General features: G+C 48.6%; 1 protein-coding gene across 1 annotated transcript in view; it reads left to right on the forward strand.

Annotated features, from left to right (window-relative positions):
- The window catches only part of LOC116942402 (forkhead box protein P2), a 188160-nt gene that overhangs the window by 132312 nt on the left and 35866 nt on the right, over positions 1-19982 (forward strand). Inside the window, exons 7-11 of the mRNA XM_032954289.2 lie at positions 1436-1730; positions 6009-6116; positions 13385-13472; positions 15732-15815; positions 17490-17913. Of these exons, the coding sequence (XP_032810180.1) occupies positions 1436-1730; positions 6009-6116; positions 13385-13472; positions 15732-15815; positions 17490-17913 (999 nt within the window). The remainder of the gene's footprint in view (positions 1-1435; positions 1731-6008; positions 6117-13384; positions 13473-15731; positions 15816-17489; positions 17914-19982) is intronic.

The following is a 19982-nucleotide window of genomic DNA, read 5'->3' on the forward strand; positions in this document are numbered from 1 at the left end:
TTGCTTTTGGGTATTTTTTAATGATATATATATCAAAGTTTGCTTCTTTAATTACGGTGAGCTTCTGGAGATGCACTGCTTTATTTGTGCAAGTCCTCCACTCATTCCCAAGTGCCCATCTCGTGTAATTTGTAAATATACCCAACGTTCCACCACTCAGTCAGAATGGAATGCATCTAGTGTCGTTAATCACTTTTCAACCGTGATGTTAAAACACACAAAAATTATTCCTTCAACAGTTAAAACATACCGTTAATCCCCAATGGCAAGAGGATATCACCATTCTTGGGCACGTTCTGTACATACATAGCTTCGCGACGACCACCAACTGAAAAGAGCCACAAATGGAGATGTCATCTAAAAATGCATATCATGCTGGCATTCTTTGTTTAAATGTTAACGTTTGTTTCTGGACTGCCCGCACTTGAGAAAGCGCGTGAGTTAGATTTTAGAACTACGTTAACTGGCATTGCCTTTAAACCTTTGGTAGCAGCATGACCTCTGGGGTGCGAACCACTAGCTGTGATCCATAATAGAGGTTTTTGGGTTCGATTGCATAAATATAAACGCGTCGTTAAACCCGCCACCACCCGGCGCAGCCAATTAGTAAGGTTTGTCACGTAAAAAAAACGTGCCAATTCGCTACCAGTACAGCACACCGGGGTGTTGGAGAGTAAACCCATAACATTTACAATTCGAGTATGACGTTTCACCAGTAATTAGCATCATCAGGTGACAGCCATATATGTGGAGAAATCCCCCTGTTTTGGTCTTAAATGGAGGGATAAATGTGATGTCGTCAATTGTGAGCCAATCAGGTGCGAATGCCAGAGGCCTGCGGGACGAGGGGGGGTTTATGTATGCATCGACATTACAATGGATATCCGTGACCTAGCTGTGAGTTTTAGTCAACGTTTGAGGTGCCACCAAGGTCCCCCGTTGCAGGGTGGTTGGGAACAGCGAAGTGAAAGTGCGCTCCACTTCTTCGCTGAAAACGCTCAACTCGCCGTCACATCCACCTACGGATAACAACCCGCCTTTTTACGGACTTGCGCGGTCACTTCGCTGGAATGGGTCGATGGCCGATGGGCAAGACTGGTGATGGAATGCAGACAAAGGGGTGAGCTCGTTCAAGAGCACGACCTCTGTGGAGATGGAGCGGTGAGATCTGTTCGTTTTGCAAGGAGTAAAGACGGATGTCGGCAGCACTCTGAGAGGAATGGCGATGGCACGGGGAGGCATTCATTCAGCAGTGGATAGGCAATGGCTGATGATGATGAAGAACTTCTGCAGACGGGCACACTGCCGTTTCCTGGAGACCCCGTCTGCGCCACGCATCACAATGGAGGTTACCCCCCCCCCCCCCAACTCGTGCACGAATAAATAAATAAACAAATGGATCAACAATGCTGTCCCCTTGACGTGGCACGAACAGGCTTGAGCTCGACGGAGCGCCAGCAGCTGTGGAAGGACGTGAGCTGCTCCGGCGGCACCGGAGCGGCGGCCGGGCCCGGCGGGGTCAGCGCCAGCACCGCCGGGGGCGCCTGCGCTCCTGGCGGCCGGGCCGGGTGCTCGGACGACTCTCTGGCCGTGGTGACGTCCACGAAGAACGGCGGCGGGCTCGACCTGTCGTCGCCGTCGTCGTCCTCCTCGTCGGCCAAGCCGTCGCCACCGCTGGGGCAGCCGCCGCCGCTCGCCAACGGGCAGCGCCACACGCCGCGCCGGGATAGGTGACTAAACCATGCTCGCATACTGTTTTTCTTGTATCAGGTGAGGCCCCGCCTAGCTGTTTTTCGGGAAGCGACCTGGCTATCGCAAATGATTGCTCAACGGAGTGGCTCATCATCGCGTGGACATTTATTGCAGACAAATACTCTAAAGCGCGTGATGTTGATTCTAAATGTGGAGGGGGAAAAAACGGAGGACCCGGAGAAAAATCCCCGCAGCCACGGGAAGAGAGAAAGAGAGAGAGAGAACATGCACACTCCAAATATACAGGCGTCAGGGTCGGGATCGAACCCAGGACTTGCTGTATAGCAGACGAGGTAGTTAACATCTTGCCACAATGACGCTCGGGCGTGCGGGGACACTGCTATGTCGAGATGCCCTCGATGTTACGCGAAGATGTTGATGTCACTACTGCAAAATATATTATTACCGTGACAGTGCGAAGGGCATATAAATGCAACTGCCAAATTCATGCTACTCGCATATTTCAATACACACTGCAGGATAAAAACAACACAATCATACAACTGCTAAAACAATACATTTAGCATATAAATACCACCACCATAACAATTATGGAAGTAGGGTCACGTAACTCCCCCCACCATTGGCAGTGCTGCATAAGCCATATTTGTTTAAATACCTATCAGAAAATGCTGGGCAGCGATGGGACTCAAACTAGTCATTGCCAGCAAATTGACTGAATAGTGGGGCTGCTAACTGCTAAGCTATCAACATGGAACTATTTTAGTAAAAAAAAAAAGCAGCATTACTAATCTTTAATATAATAACACTTACATGTCATGATGATTAAATAATGGCACAGGTATAAATTACCATGATGGTGCGAGTTGCGAGTGTATTTCTTTAAATTTTAATAAAGCATAAAAAATTGCAAGAATTTAAACGATGATAATAATGCATCAAAAAAATGATATTGTGCATCTGCGCAGAAGCGGGACACCACCGGGGAAATGTGGCAGCCTGTCTAATTTCAAATAAAGATGAGCTCCCAGAGAAAAGATAATGTTTTTCAGTTTTGACAGCAAATGACAGGAAATGACTTGAGTCGCCAGGAGGAACATTTAGCGCATTTGTTTGCCTGTGCACCATCGGCTTGGAGATAACAGGCGGAATAAAGATTCCTCCACGTCCACCGGTACTCTCCGCCTTTTTATCCCCCCGCTCCCCTCCGCCCGTATTTGTGGCATGCGCCTTTATAAGCCCGGGACAGCATCCTTTCTTTGGCTGTTTGAAGCTAAACTCAAAAAATGCTCCCATCGCATTTGAACGTCGGGTGACAGTGGCTTCCATTGAGGGGTGACGGGCAAGGGAAATGGCACGCATTAAAAACGCTGGGCCCCTTTACAGAGGGCCGGGCGGCGATATTGCTCTTTTGTGTAAACGACCCTTTCATATTCAGCCACTCGGTTCACGGGGAAATTAAATGGAGGGTTCTCACTCTTTCCAGTAAACGCGGGCTTGAAGACAGCGGCCACGCGTTTCTCCGGGTCCGTTTCCGGTGCCGTGGGCTTGAAGGCTTATCAAGGAAAATGCTAATTTGGAACGTGGCACCAGCTGTTAATTTCGCCAATTTCTCTTGGAGATTCCGCTTGTAAAAATATATATACACAGTCTACAAATACGTTAGGCGCAGGGATGGATCACAGCGGCGCGGCGACCGGAGGTAATGATTTCGGCACGAAGGAGGGCTTCATCCAGCAGTGACGTGAACGCACGATAGATTACACGAGAAGGCGGTCTATTAATTTTGATAATGACACAGACTTCTTTTAAATCAGGGACACACCTGATGTTCGGCTTATTTAGAAGCCTCATTGTCGTGTGCTAATCACATAACTTTATACGATTATCTCAAATTCCACGCAGGATATGCCTGTTGAGAGCACATTCCAGTTAAATGTGTTTTTTTTTGCAATTCATAATCAGTCCGCATGTCATCACTTGGCAAGGCCGTGCTTCTGCAGAATTCTAAACTCTTCGTGCAAATTCCAAACCGTTGTTTCATTCGGCTCGTTCCTAAATAACACAGCGGAATTCGATTACGATCACCGCATGAATTCAGCCGCAATAGATTGTTTTGCGAGTACGTGATTATGAAAATAATAATTGGTTTATGTAGTACAATAAATGCATCACTAACTTGTATTAATTGCTGATTATGGCGTAAATAAAAGCCAGCAAAAATAGGAAAACACGCGATACTATAGCATCTCATTAGGATGGGTATTAAACAATGTGTATTTGCATATAGATTGCGACAATGTTCACATGACACGAATAGGAAAAATAATGCACCCTATTAAGACAAGCAACGCATGTTTATAAATATGTGGAAATTATTGCTGATAGATTACATGTGGATAATAGGAAGAATTCCGTTGAGTAGTGTGTCGAGCGTGCACATGTGCATCTCGACGGCGGGTGGAGCCGTGGCGAATTGGTTACTGCTCTGCGCAATGGACCCGTCGACCTGAGTTCGATTCCATGCCGTGGCTAACATCAGCGGTGAATGTCTGACCTGATGCTGGGCCTCCCCTTAGTTTGACTCGGCCTTAAATGAGTACCTGGTACTTGGTGCTCAAAACATCAGAAATGAGGAGATTGAAGGCGGCCCGACCTGGTTTCTGGCCGCACCACACTTGGTGGCCCGTGCCGTTCTTAATAGGTGCTCTCTAACAACACTTGTCCCAACAACCTGTGTAGGCTATACGGGGGAATTTTGTCTTTGGGGGTGGAAGTGGAGGGGGGGTAGGGGAGGAAGACTGGTGGCGTAGTTGTTAGTGCACTGCACTATATATCTGGTGACCAGAGTTCAATTTCTGGCAATGCATAATGGCGGCTATCGGTATCTGAACTCTGACACGAACCTCGAGTGGGTTTGACTCAGCCTAAGATAAGGGAAACCTAGTGTGATGTGTTAGCATGACGTGGATATGTGGGCCTCATTCTGGCTCTCCCGTTTGCCTTATACGCGGTACTCGCACACAGCTTGACCCAACATTCCACAACACGGAATGGGAATCTGTATCTGCATTACGATTGCACTGGTAGTATGGAAGAGAAAAACATGCATGTTTACGTGTAATAAGCAATTGTATTACCGGTCAACATGATGTCTCTAAATTGTGTTTATTCTCTGATCTGTGTTCCTCTTTCTATCAATGGAGCACACTGCCCACTGAGATCAGATCCTCTGAGTCGATCTCCACCTTAAAATCTCAATTAAAAACTCATCTGTTCAAAAAGGGTCTTACAATCTGGCTTGAATTCCCTCCTCCACTCTACCACCTCGTATATTCCAGCCTTAAATGCTCTCTATTATTAATCAGCAAAATTCCAAGCACACGCATATTGATTGCTCGGGAAAGTACGAGTGGGCCTGGCTCGCGCATGTCGCTAGACGGGACGGTGGCCGATGATTGAGACTGGCGATTGAATGGCAGCCGAAGGGGAGAATATGCCCTGGAGACATCAGCGCATGTGCAGGAGCTGATCCGATGTGACGTTGCAAAACCGTGAGGGACGATATTAAGTAATTAATTAATCTCTCGCCTACTTCAGCAGTTATTTCATGCTGTGGTTGTTCCACCTGATGACGATTGCTTGTGTTGCGGTCGAAATGTCGTGATGTATTATTTTTCTACCTACGTGACTTTACCGAAAGAACCAAAGAGTATTAATATTAATGTTTTATTTATAAAGTACATTCCATCGAGGATCTGAAAGTGCTGTTACAAAACAAAGTAGACACTCAACATAACAATAACTCATTAAACTAGAAACCGAGAAACAGCAAAATAACGTGGGGGCGGCTTTCATCGAGCGGTCGATAGATCACGGTTGATGATGTCGATGGCGATGCGTTAAATACACGTGCTAGAGAATGCGCAGGCGAACGTGCGTGCGACTGTAAAACCCTGAAAGTTCGTGTGAAGCAATGCCTTGCGGGCGATCGTAATGACTCTACGCGGCGTAACTCGTGGTGCCACCGAGGTCATTTCGAAGTCGGCGACTGGAATAATTTGAAACGTTAAACAACGTAGTCCGAGGTGTGGATCGGGTCGCTCCTCCACGGCGGTGAGACCTAGGGGGGCGGGGGCGGGGGTGGGGGCGGGTTGTCACCATGTCGCCAGCGATACGTTTTCATCCGCGTCGCGTGGATGCGTGGTTTCTGACCCACACGTGTAAAGCTCTCATCACACGCCGGCCACCCTCCACCGCCCTGACCTCACCCCTCGGTGTTTTGTGTCCTCCAGCTGCTCGCAGGAAGAGGTGGTCAATGGCACCCACCCGCTATTCGGTCACGGCGTGTGCAAGTGGCCGGGCTGCGAGGCTCTCTGTGAAGACTACGGCCAGTTCCTCAAGTGAGTCCCGCTTCGTATGTACGTGCGTGCGTGCGTATGTATGTTGAACTTATTTCGCGCACCGTACGAAGTCAACCGTGCCAATCGGTTTTGAGTGCACGGCGGTAGTTCATGTTAGGTTTGTAGCGGGCACGCCCACGCGCCGATTCATAAAAAATTGTTGCTACGCTCATGGTACATGCGTAAAATTGTGTGTCTGTTTGGTAGTGTAGCGGTTGGCCTTAATAGGTGCTCGCTAACAGCACTTGCCCCAACAGTCTGTTCAGGCTATACGGGGGATCTTTGTCTTTGTAAAGGTTAGCACGCTGGACTACGAATCCAGCGACCCGAGTTCGATTCCTGCTCACTACCAACACCAATGACGATTATCTGAATCGGTCCTGGGCCTCCCTTAGGTCGACAGCCTCAAGTACGTACCTTGTGCGATGTGTAAATATCGCAACTGGGGAGACAAAGGCGGTCGGGGGTGGTGCTAGCCACCCTCGTTTACAATTCCGGCCTTCAACTCGCTAACAGCACTTGCCCCAACAGTCTGTTAAGGCTACACGGGGGATCTTTGTTTGAGACAAAGAATTGATTGCAATGCATGGACATTGTCCGGAAATCTTATTGCTCGTGGTACCTTTAGGCTCGTGGAGCAAAGAAAACTGTACGAATAAAATGGAAAATCGGGACGCAATGAAGACTATACGTAACAAAGAGATAAGACAAAAAAAAACGGATAGTTTCTCGGGAATGAATTACAGTGAGGGAAAAAAGTATTTGATCCCCTGCTGATTTTGTACGTTTGCCCACTGACAAAGAAATGATCAGTCTATAATTTTAATGGTAGGTTTATTTGAACAGTGAGAGACAGAATAATAACAAAAAAATCCAGAAAAACGCATGTCAAAAATATTATAAATTGATTTGCATTTTAATGAGGGAAATAAGTATTTGACCCCTCTGCAAAACATGACTTAGTACTTGGTGGCAAAACCCTTGTTGGCAATCACAGAGGTCAGACGTTTCTTGTAGTTGGCCACCAGGTTTGCGCACATCTCAGGAGGGATTTTGTCCCACTCCTCTTTGCAGATCTTCTCCAAGTCATTAAGGTTTCGAGGCTGACGTTTGGCAACTCGAACCTTTAACTCCCTCCACAGATTTTCTATGGGATTAAGGTCTGGAGACTGGCTAGGCCACTCCAGGACCTTAATGTGCTCCTTTTGAGCCACTCCTTTGTTGCCTTGGCTGTGTGTTTTGGGTCATTGTCATGCTGGAATACTCATCCACGACCCATTTTCAATGCCCTAGCTGAGGGAAGGAGGTTCTCACCCAAGATTTGACGGTGCATGGCCCCGTCCATCGCCCCTTTGATGCGGTGAAGTTGTCCTGTCCCTTTAGCAGAAAAACACCCCCAAAGCATAATGTTTCCACCTCCATGTTTGACGGTGGGGATGGTGTTCTTGGGGTCATAGGCAGCATTCCTCCTCCTCCAAACACGGCGAGTTGAGTTGATGCCAAAGAGCTCCATTTTGGTCTCATCTGACCACAACACTTTCACCCAGTTGTCCTCTGAATCATTCAGATGTTCATTGGCAAACTTCAGACGGGCATGTATATGTGCTTTCTTGAGCAGGGGGGACCTTGCGGGCGCTGCAGGATTTCAGTCCTTCACGGCGTAGTGTGTTACCAATTGTTTTCTTGGTGACTATGGTCCCAGCTGCCTCGAGATCATTGACAAGATCCTCCCGTGTAGTTCTGGGCTGATTCCTCAACGTTCTCATGATCATTGCAACTCCACGAGGTGAGATCTTCCATGGAGCCCCAGGCCGAGGGAGATTGACAGTTATTTTGTGTTTCTTCCATTTACGAATAATCGCACCAAATGTTGTCACCTTCTCACCAAGTTGCTTGGCAATGGTCTTGTAGCCCATTCCAGCCTTGTGTAGGTCTACCATCTTGTCCCTGACATCCTTGGAGAGCTCTTTGGTCTTGGCCATGGTGGAGAGTTTGGAATCTGATTGATTGCTTCTGTGGACAGGTGTCATTTATACAGGTAACAAGCTGAGATTAGGAGCACTCCCTTTAAGAGTGTGCTCCTAATCTCAGCTCGTTATCTGTATAAAAGACACCTGGGAGCCAGAAATCTTTCCGATTGAGAGGGGGTCAAATACTTATTTCCATCATTAAATGGCAAATCAATTTATAACATTTTTTACATGTTTTTCTGGATTTTTTTGTTGTCATTCTGTCTCTCACTGTTCAAATAAACCTACCATTAAAATTATAGACTGATCATTTCTTTGTCAGTGGGCAAACGTACAAAATCAGCAGGGGATCAAATACTTTTTTCCCTCACTGTATTTTCCCAAATCTTGATAATTCATTAAATTGCTGGGAGGAGTAGAGGTCCAAATCATTTCAAGTTTAACAATTCTTGGACAAGAGAAGAAACTGGTGACCACCAAGAACAGACATGAACAAGAGGTGGCAAACCTTGTAAGTGCTGCCAATGTATTTATTTACATTGTCAACACGAGCGAATTCGGTGATAACCTCCATCCATGACCAAAACAGCAATATTAGCTTATCTTGTATCAAATTGAACAATTACATATCCCACGATTATCTCAATAAAAACAAATCGAGGATCGTTTTGCGGTCCTAATTTCGCGACCACTCGAGTACCCGTGATGCGATGCGTCCTGTGGTTAGCGATTCAATAGCGATATTGCGATCGAGCGGTCACTCCACTTAACCCCCCCCCACGCCCACAGCCCGTTTGGAGATATTCGTAAAATGTTTTCACGATCCACGCAGACGACCGACCTCGTAACCGGTGTGTGGAACGACACACCGGGCTACGGTTTCAAACTGCGTTTCTGTAGGGGGCCCGGTCCTGTTAACCGATCCATTGTGTATTTCCCACGTGGTTTTCAGAGCCCTTCAATTTGCGGCGAAGATTTTGGGCACTATTGAGAGGCCTGGTGTGGATTATATATTTATCTTCCATCAGTCAAAATGGATTTTTAATTACTTCCTCGTTGAGTACACTGCCAGTGCCCTGATGTGGTGGCGTCACTTGCGGTGCGTTGCGATGTTTTTTTTTGCAGCAGCAACCGCGAGCCTCCCCTTCCCCAGATCACAGCTCCGTGTTCTTCTTGTGCCCACCAATCAAAAGTCCCAATAATTGGAGTCACAACACTGCTGACAACTTGGCACAGCGCTGGATCCGCACACTGTCATTTTAACAGTGGTGGTTTAAGTGTTTATGCCTTTAACGGATGCTTCAGGAACTGCTTTAAAGATTAAGGATTTAGATATTTTACACCTTTTTTTAAGTGTGGCCAAAAGTAAAACAAATGTTATTAACTTCATACGTAAGTAGAATGAGATCTACAGAACCAGAATGACCAATATACATAAATATACTCTACATATATATGTATGAAATAACACAGGGCTCTGCGGTACATTTTTTGAGGCTCTAAAGTGGTGGGGATTGGGAGTTTAGAGCAGTGCAATATGAAGATGCGAGTGGAGGGGAAGTAAAATTTGTCATTTTTCCGCTTTGTGTGAGGTTACCAAGTGTCAGCCCGCTGGTTGATACCTATTTAATACATAGGCGTTCGCGATCAATATTACCCCATAATAGATGTTTTTTTTGGGTTAGATCGCGTAAATATGAATGTGTCATTAAACCCGCCAACCACCCGACACACAGCCAATTAGTAAGGGTTGTCACGTAAACAAAACGTGCCAATTCGTGACTAGTTCAGCACACCCACAATATTTACAATTAAGTTTACTCTCCAACACACCGGTGTGCTGAGCTAGTCACGAATTGGCACGTTTTGTTTACGTGACAAACCTTACTAATTGGCTGTGTCGGGTGGTGGCGGGTTTAACAACACATTTATGTTTACTTGATATAACCCAAAAAAAACTGTTATGGTTGATACCTGATTTGTGGATTATCTATATTTAAGCCCGAGACAATGCTAACCTTTGTATCAGCGATCAAGGGCCCGGCCACATTACGGAACATTCAAATATTCTACTATTACGTGGCAGCTGTTGGGAACGATACCAATAAACGCGTGCCTCTTTATGAGCCATTTGGAAACAAGCACTAATAAGTAATGACCCGCGCTGCGGTCCAGAGCGTTTTGCGTCCTCTGATCTCTTAAAGGAGCGACGGCAAACCGACTTGCCCGTAGCAGATTGATTTCTGCAGGATAGATGCAAGCTGTGAGACAAAGACCATGTTTAGGGCATGACAAAGTGGCTTAGGATCAATATCCGTGACACTGCTTACTGATAAACCGAACATAAAGAATTGAGTCGCGAGGAGGAAAAACCGCCCTCGCCCGGTGCGATTGTCACTTAGCCGTCCGCGGAAGGCGGCTAACAAAACGCCTGACGGTTGTGATGTGTTGCGCCGTCGCAATAAACCGGCGCTCGTAAAACAGGCCGGCTTATAAAGTGTGATGTCTTGCGGGCCCGATGTTTGTCCGCTGCTGGCATTTTGCATGATTTATGTAGAGCCAAGAAGCGTGGATTCCGCGGGAAGGTCCTGCGTTGCATGTGCGTGCGCGAGGCCTGCCTGCGTGCGCGAGTGAGTGAGTGAAGAACACCAGCGTCGCCACCATCGCGCGCACGCGCTCGCGAGATCGCTCAGCCGCCTCTACCCTCCTCGGGCCCCCGCGCTGCGCGTGCGGCGCGTGCGGAACACACTATCAATTAACTTGCTCATTCATTGGGGGGGGGGGGGGGGGCTTTGTTTTGCACAGGTAGATTGTACCGCGTAATGAAATCACGAGCATAAGCTCATGAAGGTGAAACGACAGTGAGCGTAATTAGATTTTGATTAAACTCCTATTATCATGCCTGTGGCAGGACATCAATTTGTTTGTCAACACGTTTAAAGCCATCACTTTTAATAGGGTGGTAGTCATGGTGTGGGGGGTGCGGGGCACGCCAAATGTGTGTGTGTGTGGAGGCTGAATCAAAATGAATAAGCAGCATTTCAATTTTTCACCGTTATTTTGGCCCAAAAATTAAACTTGCTGCTTTTAAATTTTCTCGACCGTTTTTGCTGCTGCTGCTGCCTCAGAGGGGGCCCCGGCAGCAAGCCCGACCACAATAATCCGCCGCGGTAAATAGGCGCGTTATTGTCGAGGTGTGACGGCGGGAAAAGTGTTCGGGCACCGATAGCGGGGGGGGGGGGGGGGGGGCGAGTCAGTGAATACACCCGCGAATGTTTTTGCTCGCCGCCCGACCTTCCGAGGGAAACAATGCGGGTAATAGTATTTCCGCGCGGCGTCTTGACAAAGCCCTTCCTGGTCAGCCCGGAACCCCCCCCCCCCCTCGCTCGTAATTTACGACTTTTTAATATATTAAATGCATTAGCGGGCTCGTAATGAAGCCGTGCCTGAAATGAAAGGGATATTTGAAACCTCGTTCCACCGCGAGTCTGATTAAATGATTAATGAGGAGCGCGGTCGCATTTGCATTATCGAGAAGTAATTCGGGTGAAGGGAGATAAAAATCAGCCAGTGTTCGGCAAAAGGGTAGGCTTTTGCGCCATTTTATCACCCCTCGCGCAAGCATAAATCAGAAGATATACACACTGCTCCCGCCCCACAAGCCACCGCTCGCGCGCTGAGGCGCGCGCGCGAGGCCCGTTGAAATATAAAACGGGGAAGAGTTATCGCCGTCCCAGTATGAAATAATCGCGTGTAATTGCGATCATAATTCACGGATGGCGAGCAGCTGTCTGAACTTGCTGCAGGTAGCAAATGGTTGAAAACATGGGGGGGGGGGAGGGGGGGCCGGGTGAGAATTTCCCTTTGTAGTGGCTTCAGCCATTTTGTCACAAAAATTAGGCTGAGATGAAAGAAAGAAATGAGAACATATTTTTTTCTCCAGAATATTTGATGCAAGGTCACTTAAAAAAAACCCCACAGATTTCCTGGTGTTGGCGTATACACCATAAACGCGGAATGCGTTACGGAGCATTTTGTGGCAAAATGTTTTTATGGATTTCATTTTTTTTTGGTCCCTAACAGCATCGTTTCGCAGTGTGTTTATTTGGAGCAGGTTTTAATGAATTAAAAAAGGCATCGACAAGTGGAAAATTGTGGCAAGGAACAAGGTGTTGCTATCGATCGGAAAGCGCTGTTTGCGCGAAGCTGTTTGTGAGGCGGGAGGCATGGATCTTGGCGTAGAGCTGACATTAAGCAAAGCCCACCTTCCGAATGATTTCATTATCGTACAAATACGCACCTGCAAGGGCTGGAGAAAAAAAAACCCCTCTCTCTCTCTCGGGCGATCTCGCACGGTCCTTTACCGCGCTGCCTCTATTCTTTTTTTTCCTCGCTTCTGGTGGGAGATCATTCTAATTTGGTTTCAGCTAACGGCGGACTCTGTGGCAAAAGGCTATTTGAAAGCCTTAGCAGTGGAGAGGTAGCACTTGCACCTTGTAATCCTTTTATAGTGGCGTCTATGGGGGAAGAGGGTCGGTGGGGGGGGGGGAGTTGTGGGTAAATGTGCAAATGAGCCTCAATTCAACGCGTTTTCGAACTTGTTGAATCCAGCGTGGTTGGTGGTGGCTGATTCGAGCGGTGCGAGAGGCAATTTTTTGCGCCGCGTATATCTTCCAGCAGTCTCGGATGAGCTCCTTTCGAGCAAACAACATATTCGCCACGTCGAACAAGGATATACATGTTATCAGACGTTCTGGTTTTCTGCGCGTTTGAAAACGAACCCCCTATTTGAGGTTGTGAGCTTGGCACATTGTTGCGTTCCACCTCGGTGCAGATAACAGTAATGAGTTGAATTCAGAATATACGCGTTTTAATAATAATAACGATAATAATAATGCAGCCATGGGTTAGCAGTAGTGATTAAAATTTGAGCAAGTGCAAAAATAATACAAAAAAGGCATCAGAGAAAGAGTTAAGAGTACACAAAGCACATGTAACATCTCATCAAAGATTTTCACAGCTTTAATTAAAATGGTCAAAACTCCTTTCAAAACACTGATCCACTGAACACAGCTTGAAAATTAAAACATTAGTATTCTCTCTCTTGTGCGCTCGCTCTCTTAGACCCTCTCTCTCCCTCTCGCCCGCTCCCTTAGCCTCGCTCTTTCCAGATGTAAAATTAACACAAGTTGGATGAGAATTTGTTGTCTTTTTTTTGTGTATATCCCCCGCGCTTCCATTAGCGAACCCCTACAGCATCGGTAACGGTAATTTGTTTCTTCCGCTGCCTGTTCACAGACACATGAACGCGGAGCACGGGCTGGATGATCGCAGCACCGCACAGTGCCGGGTGCAGATGCAGGTGGTGCAACAGCTTGAGCTGCAGGTTGGTGCTACAAAAACGGACGTGCAGCCTTCTGGGCCGTCGGCGTCGATTTTCCTCGCCCTCCGTTCTCTTGGTGTCGCCGTCTCCGAGGCGTGTCGACGACGACGACCCGTGAATGTTTGTTCAAGTCATCGGGCCTGCGGATGATAATTTCTGTAATTTTCTCGGCATAGTCAACTTTTAGGGATGGATCTCGGAAGTCCCCGCTGTGTGTCTGCCGTGCAGCGGGCACCAGACATGGCGGGTGCCGGAGGATAGAAAGCATTGGCGAGGTGTGATGCCATCAACATCGTTGCCCTCGATGACTTGATATTGAGTCGATGAAAGCAGTCGAACACTCAGCCGACTCTTAGCTATTCAATTTTGGTTTTGAGGGGGCTTGTAATATCCCCCTCGTGCTCGCCCTCCCCCCACCAATATTATCGAGACAGTCAATCGGTGAAGTCGGTCAATCCTTTTTACATCCACGTAGGGACCGAAGACCATTGTTTGTCCCACGATGATGTTACTATGTTATCTCAGTCCGCGTCTTGAGTCAGAATTAGTTAATTTAGTCTGTGGTGGGTAGTGGTCATGGTCCTCTTTTCACAATTGATTACTTTTGTCCACTCATCATTGACTCATATATATTTTAAATATGTATCATCACTAATTAACGCCGCTGATGGCACATGGTAAACTTTGCCCACAGAGTCAAAAGTCAAATGTGCATGGAGTGGTACTGATTTTAAAACATGGGACCTTTCTTGCCAGTATCAAAGTATAAGAATAGGTTTTACCCTTCAAACACAAAACATAAACCTTTTGCAAGGAATCATGTCTGCATTAACCACACGCACTGCTATTGATTTTATTTGTGGCCTGGAATCAGTGGTGACAATTCCACATTCCTATGGGAAGGACGTTTCGCTACACATGATCATTTCCCCACCAAGTAGGTAGTCAGATTACATTGAACTCTACACTTTCTACAACTGATTGGTGATGGGAGGAGCAATAATGAGAACAATTAAATAATTGGTGTCTACAGGGACGTCGATACAAAGGCATTAACTGTTGCTTATCTATCCTACTGTAACAGGCCTTTCACTGGTTTCTCTTTAAAACAAAAAACACAAAATCAGTTTTCCCAAAAAATTTAGAGCAATAGGTAAATCAACAAACTCAACTGGGTGGTCGTTGTTGGTCCTCAACAAAATCCCTTTTGGTTTGGCGTTTGAAGAAAACCGAGTGGGGGGGGGGGTCCCTGGAGGGTTGTGGGAGCCACGGCGGCTTTTCGTCACACAAAAGTGCATCCTATGCCAACAATACCCCAGTTCGACGATGCGTGCAAGGACGGGAGTCGCGGTGGCATCGTCCCACGAGATGCAGGGAGAGAGAGAGCGCGGCTCGAGCCTTAGCAGGCCGCCTCCACGGCAGTCCGCCGTCCACACCGCCGCGGGTCGCCCCTGACAAGTTTTGCGTCGTTACGCCTAAATAAAAGGCAAAATCGTGTGGAAAGCGATCGCGGCTGGTGGCGGTGGGGGCGGTGGTGGCAGCGGTAAGGAAGGGAGCAAAGAAATAAATAACAACGCTGAGCTTGACGAATGGCGCCGCGCCACCCGAATTTGGCCGGGCCAGCCGACCCCGGCGCGCGAGTAATGACGCTTCCCGCGCGAGGGCCGTGTTCGCCGGGAAGGGGAGCGGGGCGCGGAGAGGGAACTCCCGTTGCCTCATCCCGGCGCCACACGCGGTGAGGAGCGGCTCCCCGCCCCCCCCGCCCCCCCGTGACAGCCTCCTGTGGGGGGGCGCTCGGGCCGCGCTCCGAGGGCCTACTTAACGCCGCCATGCCGCCGCCCTTGTTAGGGCAGCCCGCTCTCTCTCCGACGGGCACGCACATCGCATTACCATTCCGTTCAACCGGTGGACTATCGGGGGGGCGGGGGGGGGAAAGGAGTTTGCGCGGTTCTTTATTATTTTCCTGGGTTCTTTTTTATTTTTTGCCGCATATCATTTACAGCTTGTTACCAAAATAAAAAAAAAGGGGGAGGCGGAAAATTCCCGAGGGTGCCCCATTATGTCGGTAAATCGTTACGCAGAACGACGTGCGTGTTGTGCGACGGGAGATGTTTGCTCCGTTTTATTTTTGGCGTCTCGCTTTTTTTTTAATCTTCTTCCCTTTCTTTTGAGCGCACGCCGCCATCCTTTTTTTTTTTTTCGCGTGAGCCTTCGCCTCTTGCCCACGCCGAGCGCTTTTTTCCCCCCCGCGATGTTGCTCAGCTGTCGAAGGAGCGGGACCGCCTGCAGGCCATGATGTCGCACCTCCACATGAGGCCCTCGGAGCCCAAGCCGACCCCGCAGCCCGTGAGTTATCCCGGCGCGCCGGCCCACGCGGCCCTCTCGGAAATAATGATGGATGGCCGCCGGGTCCCCGTCTTGTCCCCCCGACCCTCGAATTTTAAAGCATCGCAACCGAGTCCGGCGCGGAGCAAATAAAGCCCCAAGTGGCGTGCCGCCGCCGCCCATTAGGCGGCATTGATGCCGACGCACGTGTTTAGTTACCGCGTGTCCTCCGTCCGCCCCAGGATGAGCGCGCACAACCTGTGTTTGATGCGACCGGTGATCAAGTTCATTGCTAGAGGGAAGGGGGATGACATAGGCTTACAGTGACAAGGTTTTTTTTGATGGCCCACTCTGAAAAAGCTTTCACTTTTGTTAGCGCCCCCCCCCGGCCCCCTACACCCCCCCCCGCCCCCTACAACCCCCCCCCCCCCAACCTGCCCTGCCCCCCCTACCACCACCACCGCCGCCCCTTCTCTATCGCCTTGCTATCCAATTGGGAATAATCAGTCTGCAAACACGCCCACTCATGAACATGACATCTCTGCTGCTCTCTTAACCTGTCCCGTTGCCATTAATTTGACGTTTGCAATTTTTCTCATCATCCAACCCCCCCCCCCCCGCTTTCCCCCGATCTCTCTCCCTCTCTTGCGTTTTTTTTGTCTTCACATCGCTCGCCTACTCTAATTGGAAACTCACGTTCCCTCCGGCTAATTTTCCAATTTGGGCCTGTTTTCCGATAGCGGGGGCTGTATTTATGGAGGGAGGGCCTCTCCCCCCCTCTCCTCCACACCACCCCCTCCAAACCCGACAGCACTAATCGGCCGAGGTGGCGGGGTCGATGTGTTGTTTTCCGGCTGATTGGAGGCTCGCAGATGGAAATTGAAGGCCGCAGCCGCAGTTAACCGTGCATCCTGCAAATCCCCAACAAGCAAAAATCCCGTTTGCTAACGACACGAAGCTGTAAATATTGGCAGTTCACTGCCGCATTCTGCCGTGCCATCAAAAATTAATGATTTAGAAAATGTTCCCATTAATAATACCTTTTTTTTTTAATCCGAAGTGTTATCAGTTTCGTCTTGCTTACATGCAATGCACTTTATTAATGCGCTGCTTTTTTATTTTTCAGTTTTATTGTTTTTCCACCACCAGTTTCACTTTTAAATTACTTGTTCTGTATCTGTTTAGTATTAATGTTTTTAATATGACCCCCTACAAATTAACTGCCTCTTTAGTTGTATTATTTCTTTGTGTTCTCGTGTTCTCCACTGAATTTTCTCGCTGGAGGTTTTTTTTTTTCCTCTCTCAATGTGGTCCCCACTCGCCCGCTCGTTCTCTCACACATCCACTCACTCCGCACGTCTACCGGCTCACTCATGCACTCGCGCACTTGCTCACCCCTTCTCCGATCAAGTGGCCGATCCACCCACCTAACCACCCACCCACCCGACCGGCTATTCCCTTAATAATAACACTTCTCACTGCAGCTACGCGTGCAGCCACCTGCACTCAACCTCTCATGCTCGCTGGCCCCGTGACTCGCTCACACGCCCTCCTGACTGCCCGCCCGCCCGCCCGCACGCTGACTGACTGACTAACCCACCCACTTGCCCGCTCACTCACTAATACAATTCACACAACCACTGACTCACACACACACTCACTCACTCTCCCTTGCCTCCGTGCCCGCCCGTGCAGCTGAACCTCGTGTCGGCCATTACTTTGTCCAAGAGCGTGGCGAGCTGCGCCAACCCCTGCGAAGCGTCCTCGGGCTGCTCGGGCTCCATGAGCTCCCACAGCGTGCCCCTGACCCCGACGACGCCCACGCCAGCGCCCACGGCCCTCACCCCCAGCGGGCTCCCGCCGCTGCCGTCGCTGCCGCCGCTGGCCGCGCTTCCCCAGGGCGTCATGCACGGCGTGGCCACCCACCCCAACCCGGGCCCTCCGCCGCCCCTTCCGCCGCCGCTACCGCCGATGCTGAGCCGCACGCCGGGGCCGCTGCCTCTGCCGCCGCCTCCGCACCACCACCAACACCACCACCACCACCACTCGAGCGTGCACGCCGGCATGGGCCCCATCCGGCGGCGCCACTCCGACAAGTACAGCATCCCGGTCAGCGCCGGTACGTCTTCGCCGTCGTCACGTCGTAGTAGTCGTCGCCGCCGCCGCCACAGCTGTGCTGCTGCTGCTGCTGCCCGTGTTGGGTCGTCCGTCCCTGTCGTGAGTTGTAGAGGTCGCTCGTGTGAGCGTTGGACCCTTGATGTGACCCCCAACGATGCGGTTGAGAGAACTTCTTCTGCAAAGTTTTCAAATTGCTGTGCAGAGGAAACCAATGATTGCACCTCGATTGCCAGTTTTTTAGTTACGTATTTTTGTCTCTTTCCTCAATTTTTGTTTCCGGTTGTGCTATCGGGTGTCGTGTGTTAAGTCGAAGATTACCGGTTTAACATCTTCCCTGCAAACGCCACTTAATGCAGTGCATTTTGGCTCCTGTAAGGTGTAAGGTATCATTTAAGGTGTTCTCTGTGGGCGCTCGTGAGCTAGTAGAGAAAATTCCACTTTCATCTGGAGCCCATTGGTTTTTTTCTGCACAGGGAGACCACTTTTGACTTTCCAGGAAATTGGTGCAGCCTTTCCAGGTGGTTCCTTATTTACCATACCTGGAGGGATTAGGGGCTGAGTTAGAGTTAGGGTGTCACGGTGGCGAGATATTAACTACCTCACCTGGTATGCAGGAGATCGTGGGTTCAATCCCAACCCTGACGCCTGTTGTATATTTGGAGTTTGCATGTTCTCCCTGTGGTCACGTGGATTTTTCACCAGGTCCTCTGGCCTTTCCCCTCTGCATTTAGAAACGTGCGTTTAGAGTATTTGGCTGCTATATATTTCCACGTGATGAGCCACTTCGTTGAGCTATCAGTTGTGGCCAGGTCGCTTCTGAAAAAGAGCTGTATAGCTCAGTGGGCCTTACAAGGGTAAGATAAAATTGTTTAGTTTGTAGAATTGGCCAGGATTTAAAATTGTGATCTCCCACGTTTATGAATCTGTTTCTCTTATCAGCTTAGCTACATCCCGGGCCATTTGCCTGAAAAAAAAACATGAACATGCGAGTGGGCCGGATGGCTGGAGTGGTTTACGTGCTTCCCGCTTGTGTGCAGACCGACACGGATTCAAATCTAGCCTTGGCCACACCACGATGAGATTCAGCAACGTCATCATCCAGCTAGTAAACCCCCGTTGCGCTAAGTGAGCTTGACAGATTATATTATTAGTGAAGTGCCCGGAGATGTTGTTTTCAAGAGGAGGCTTTCATGTGTGGGAATCATCGCCCAAAGTTGGAAAACGCGGAAAATCGCCGTATTCTCATTTGATGCTTTCTGTGACCAGATGCTGCTCTACTCCAGGGGGATTCATCTCCCTTTATACATCACCGTCAACACACAGTCTCACATTTAGATGATATATATACATACCCACGTTGTGTTTCTGTCTATGAGTGTCAAACGTATTACTCTAAATACAATAATAATAACGAGAAGATGTTTCATCCCTTTGTCAATCTACTTCTGGGTGAAGGCCTCCCCAAATAGTGTCATATTTTTTTTCTTGTTGCCGTACTTCACCACACTGGTCGGTGTTGATTGGTGAAAGACATGCCCGGGACTTGTTCATAGCACCCCTCGCCACCGATTTTAGTCATGGTTGTGAATCATACTCGAGTAGGCCAGATCCATAGTGTAGTGTGATAACTTCTGTGCCACTGCTTCCCCTTGTCTAAAGTATAATTTATGTTATACAGTAAAACCTTGGATTGCGAGTAACTTGGCCTGCGAGTGTTTTGCAAGATGAGCAATTTTTTTTAAATAAAATTAATTTGATAAACGAGCGAAGGTCTTGCAATACGAGTAGTATGGACACGCTTTGTCTGCCGAGCGTCACGTGATCACAACTGATATACGAGTGCTTTGATATACGAGTGCTTTGGATTACAAACACGTTTCCGGAACGAATTATGCTCACAATCCAAGGTTTTACTGTATATGTATGTATGTTGAACTTATTTCACACCATACGTGCTAATCGGAGGTGCCTATGTGATGCTGAGCAGCAGGTAAACATATCTTTAAACAACAAAATGGTAACACGATTAAGAGTATAGATGCATGGATGCATGCAATAAAACTCATTCCT

This window comes from Petromyzon marinus, chromosome 14 (assembly GCF_048934315.1).
Source record: "Petromyzon marinus isolate PM22_M1 ecotype Great Lakes invasive population chromosome 14, UKy_Petmar_22M1.pri1.0, whole genome shotgun sequence".
In the NCBI taxonomy this organism is placed as follows: domain Eukaryota; kingdom Metazoa; phylum Chordata; class Hyperoartia; order Petromyzontiformes; family Petromyzontidae; genus Petromyzon; species Petromyzon marinus.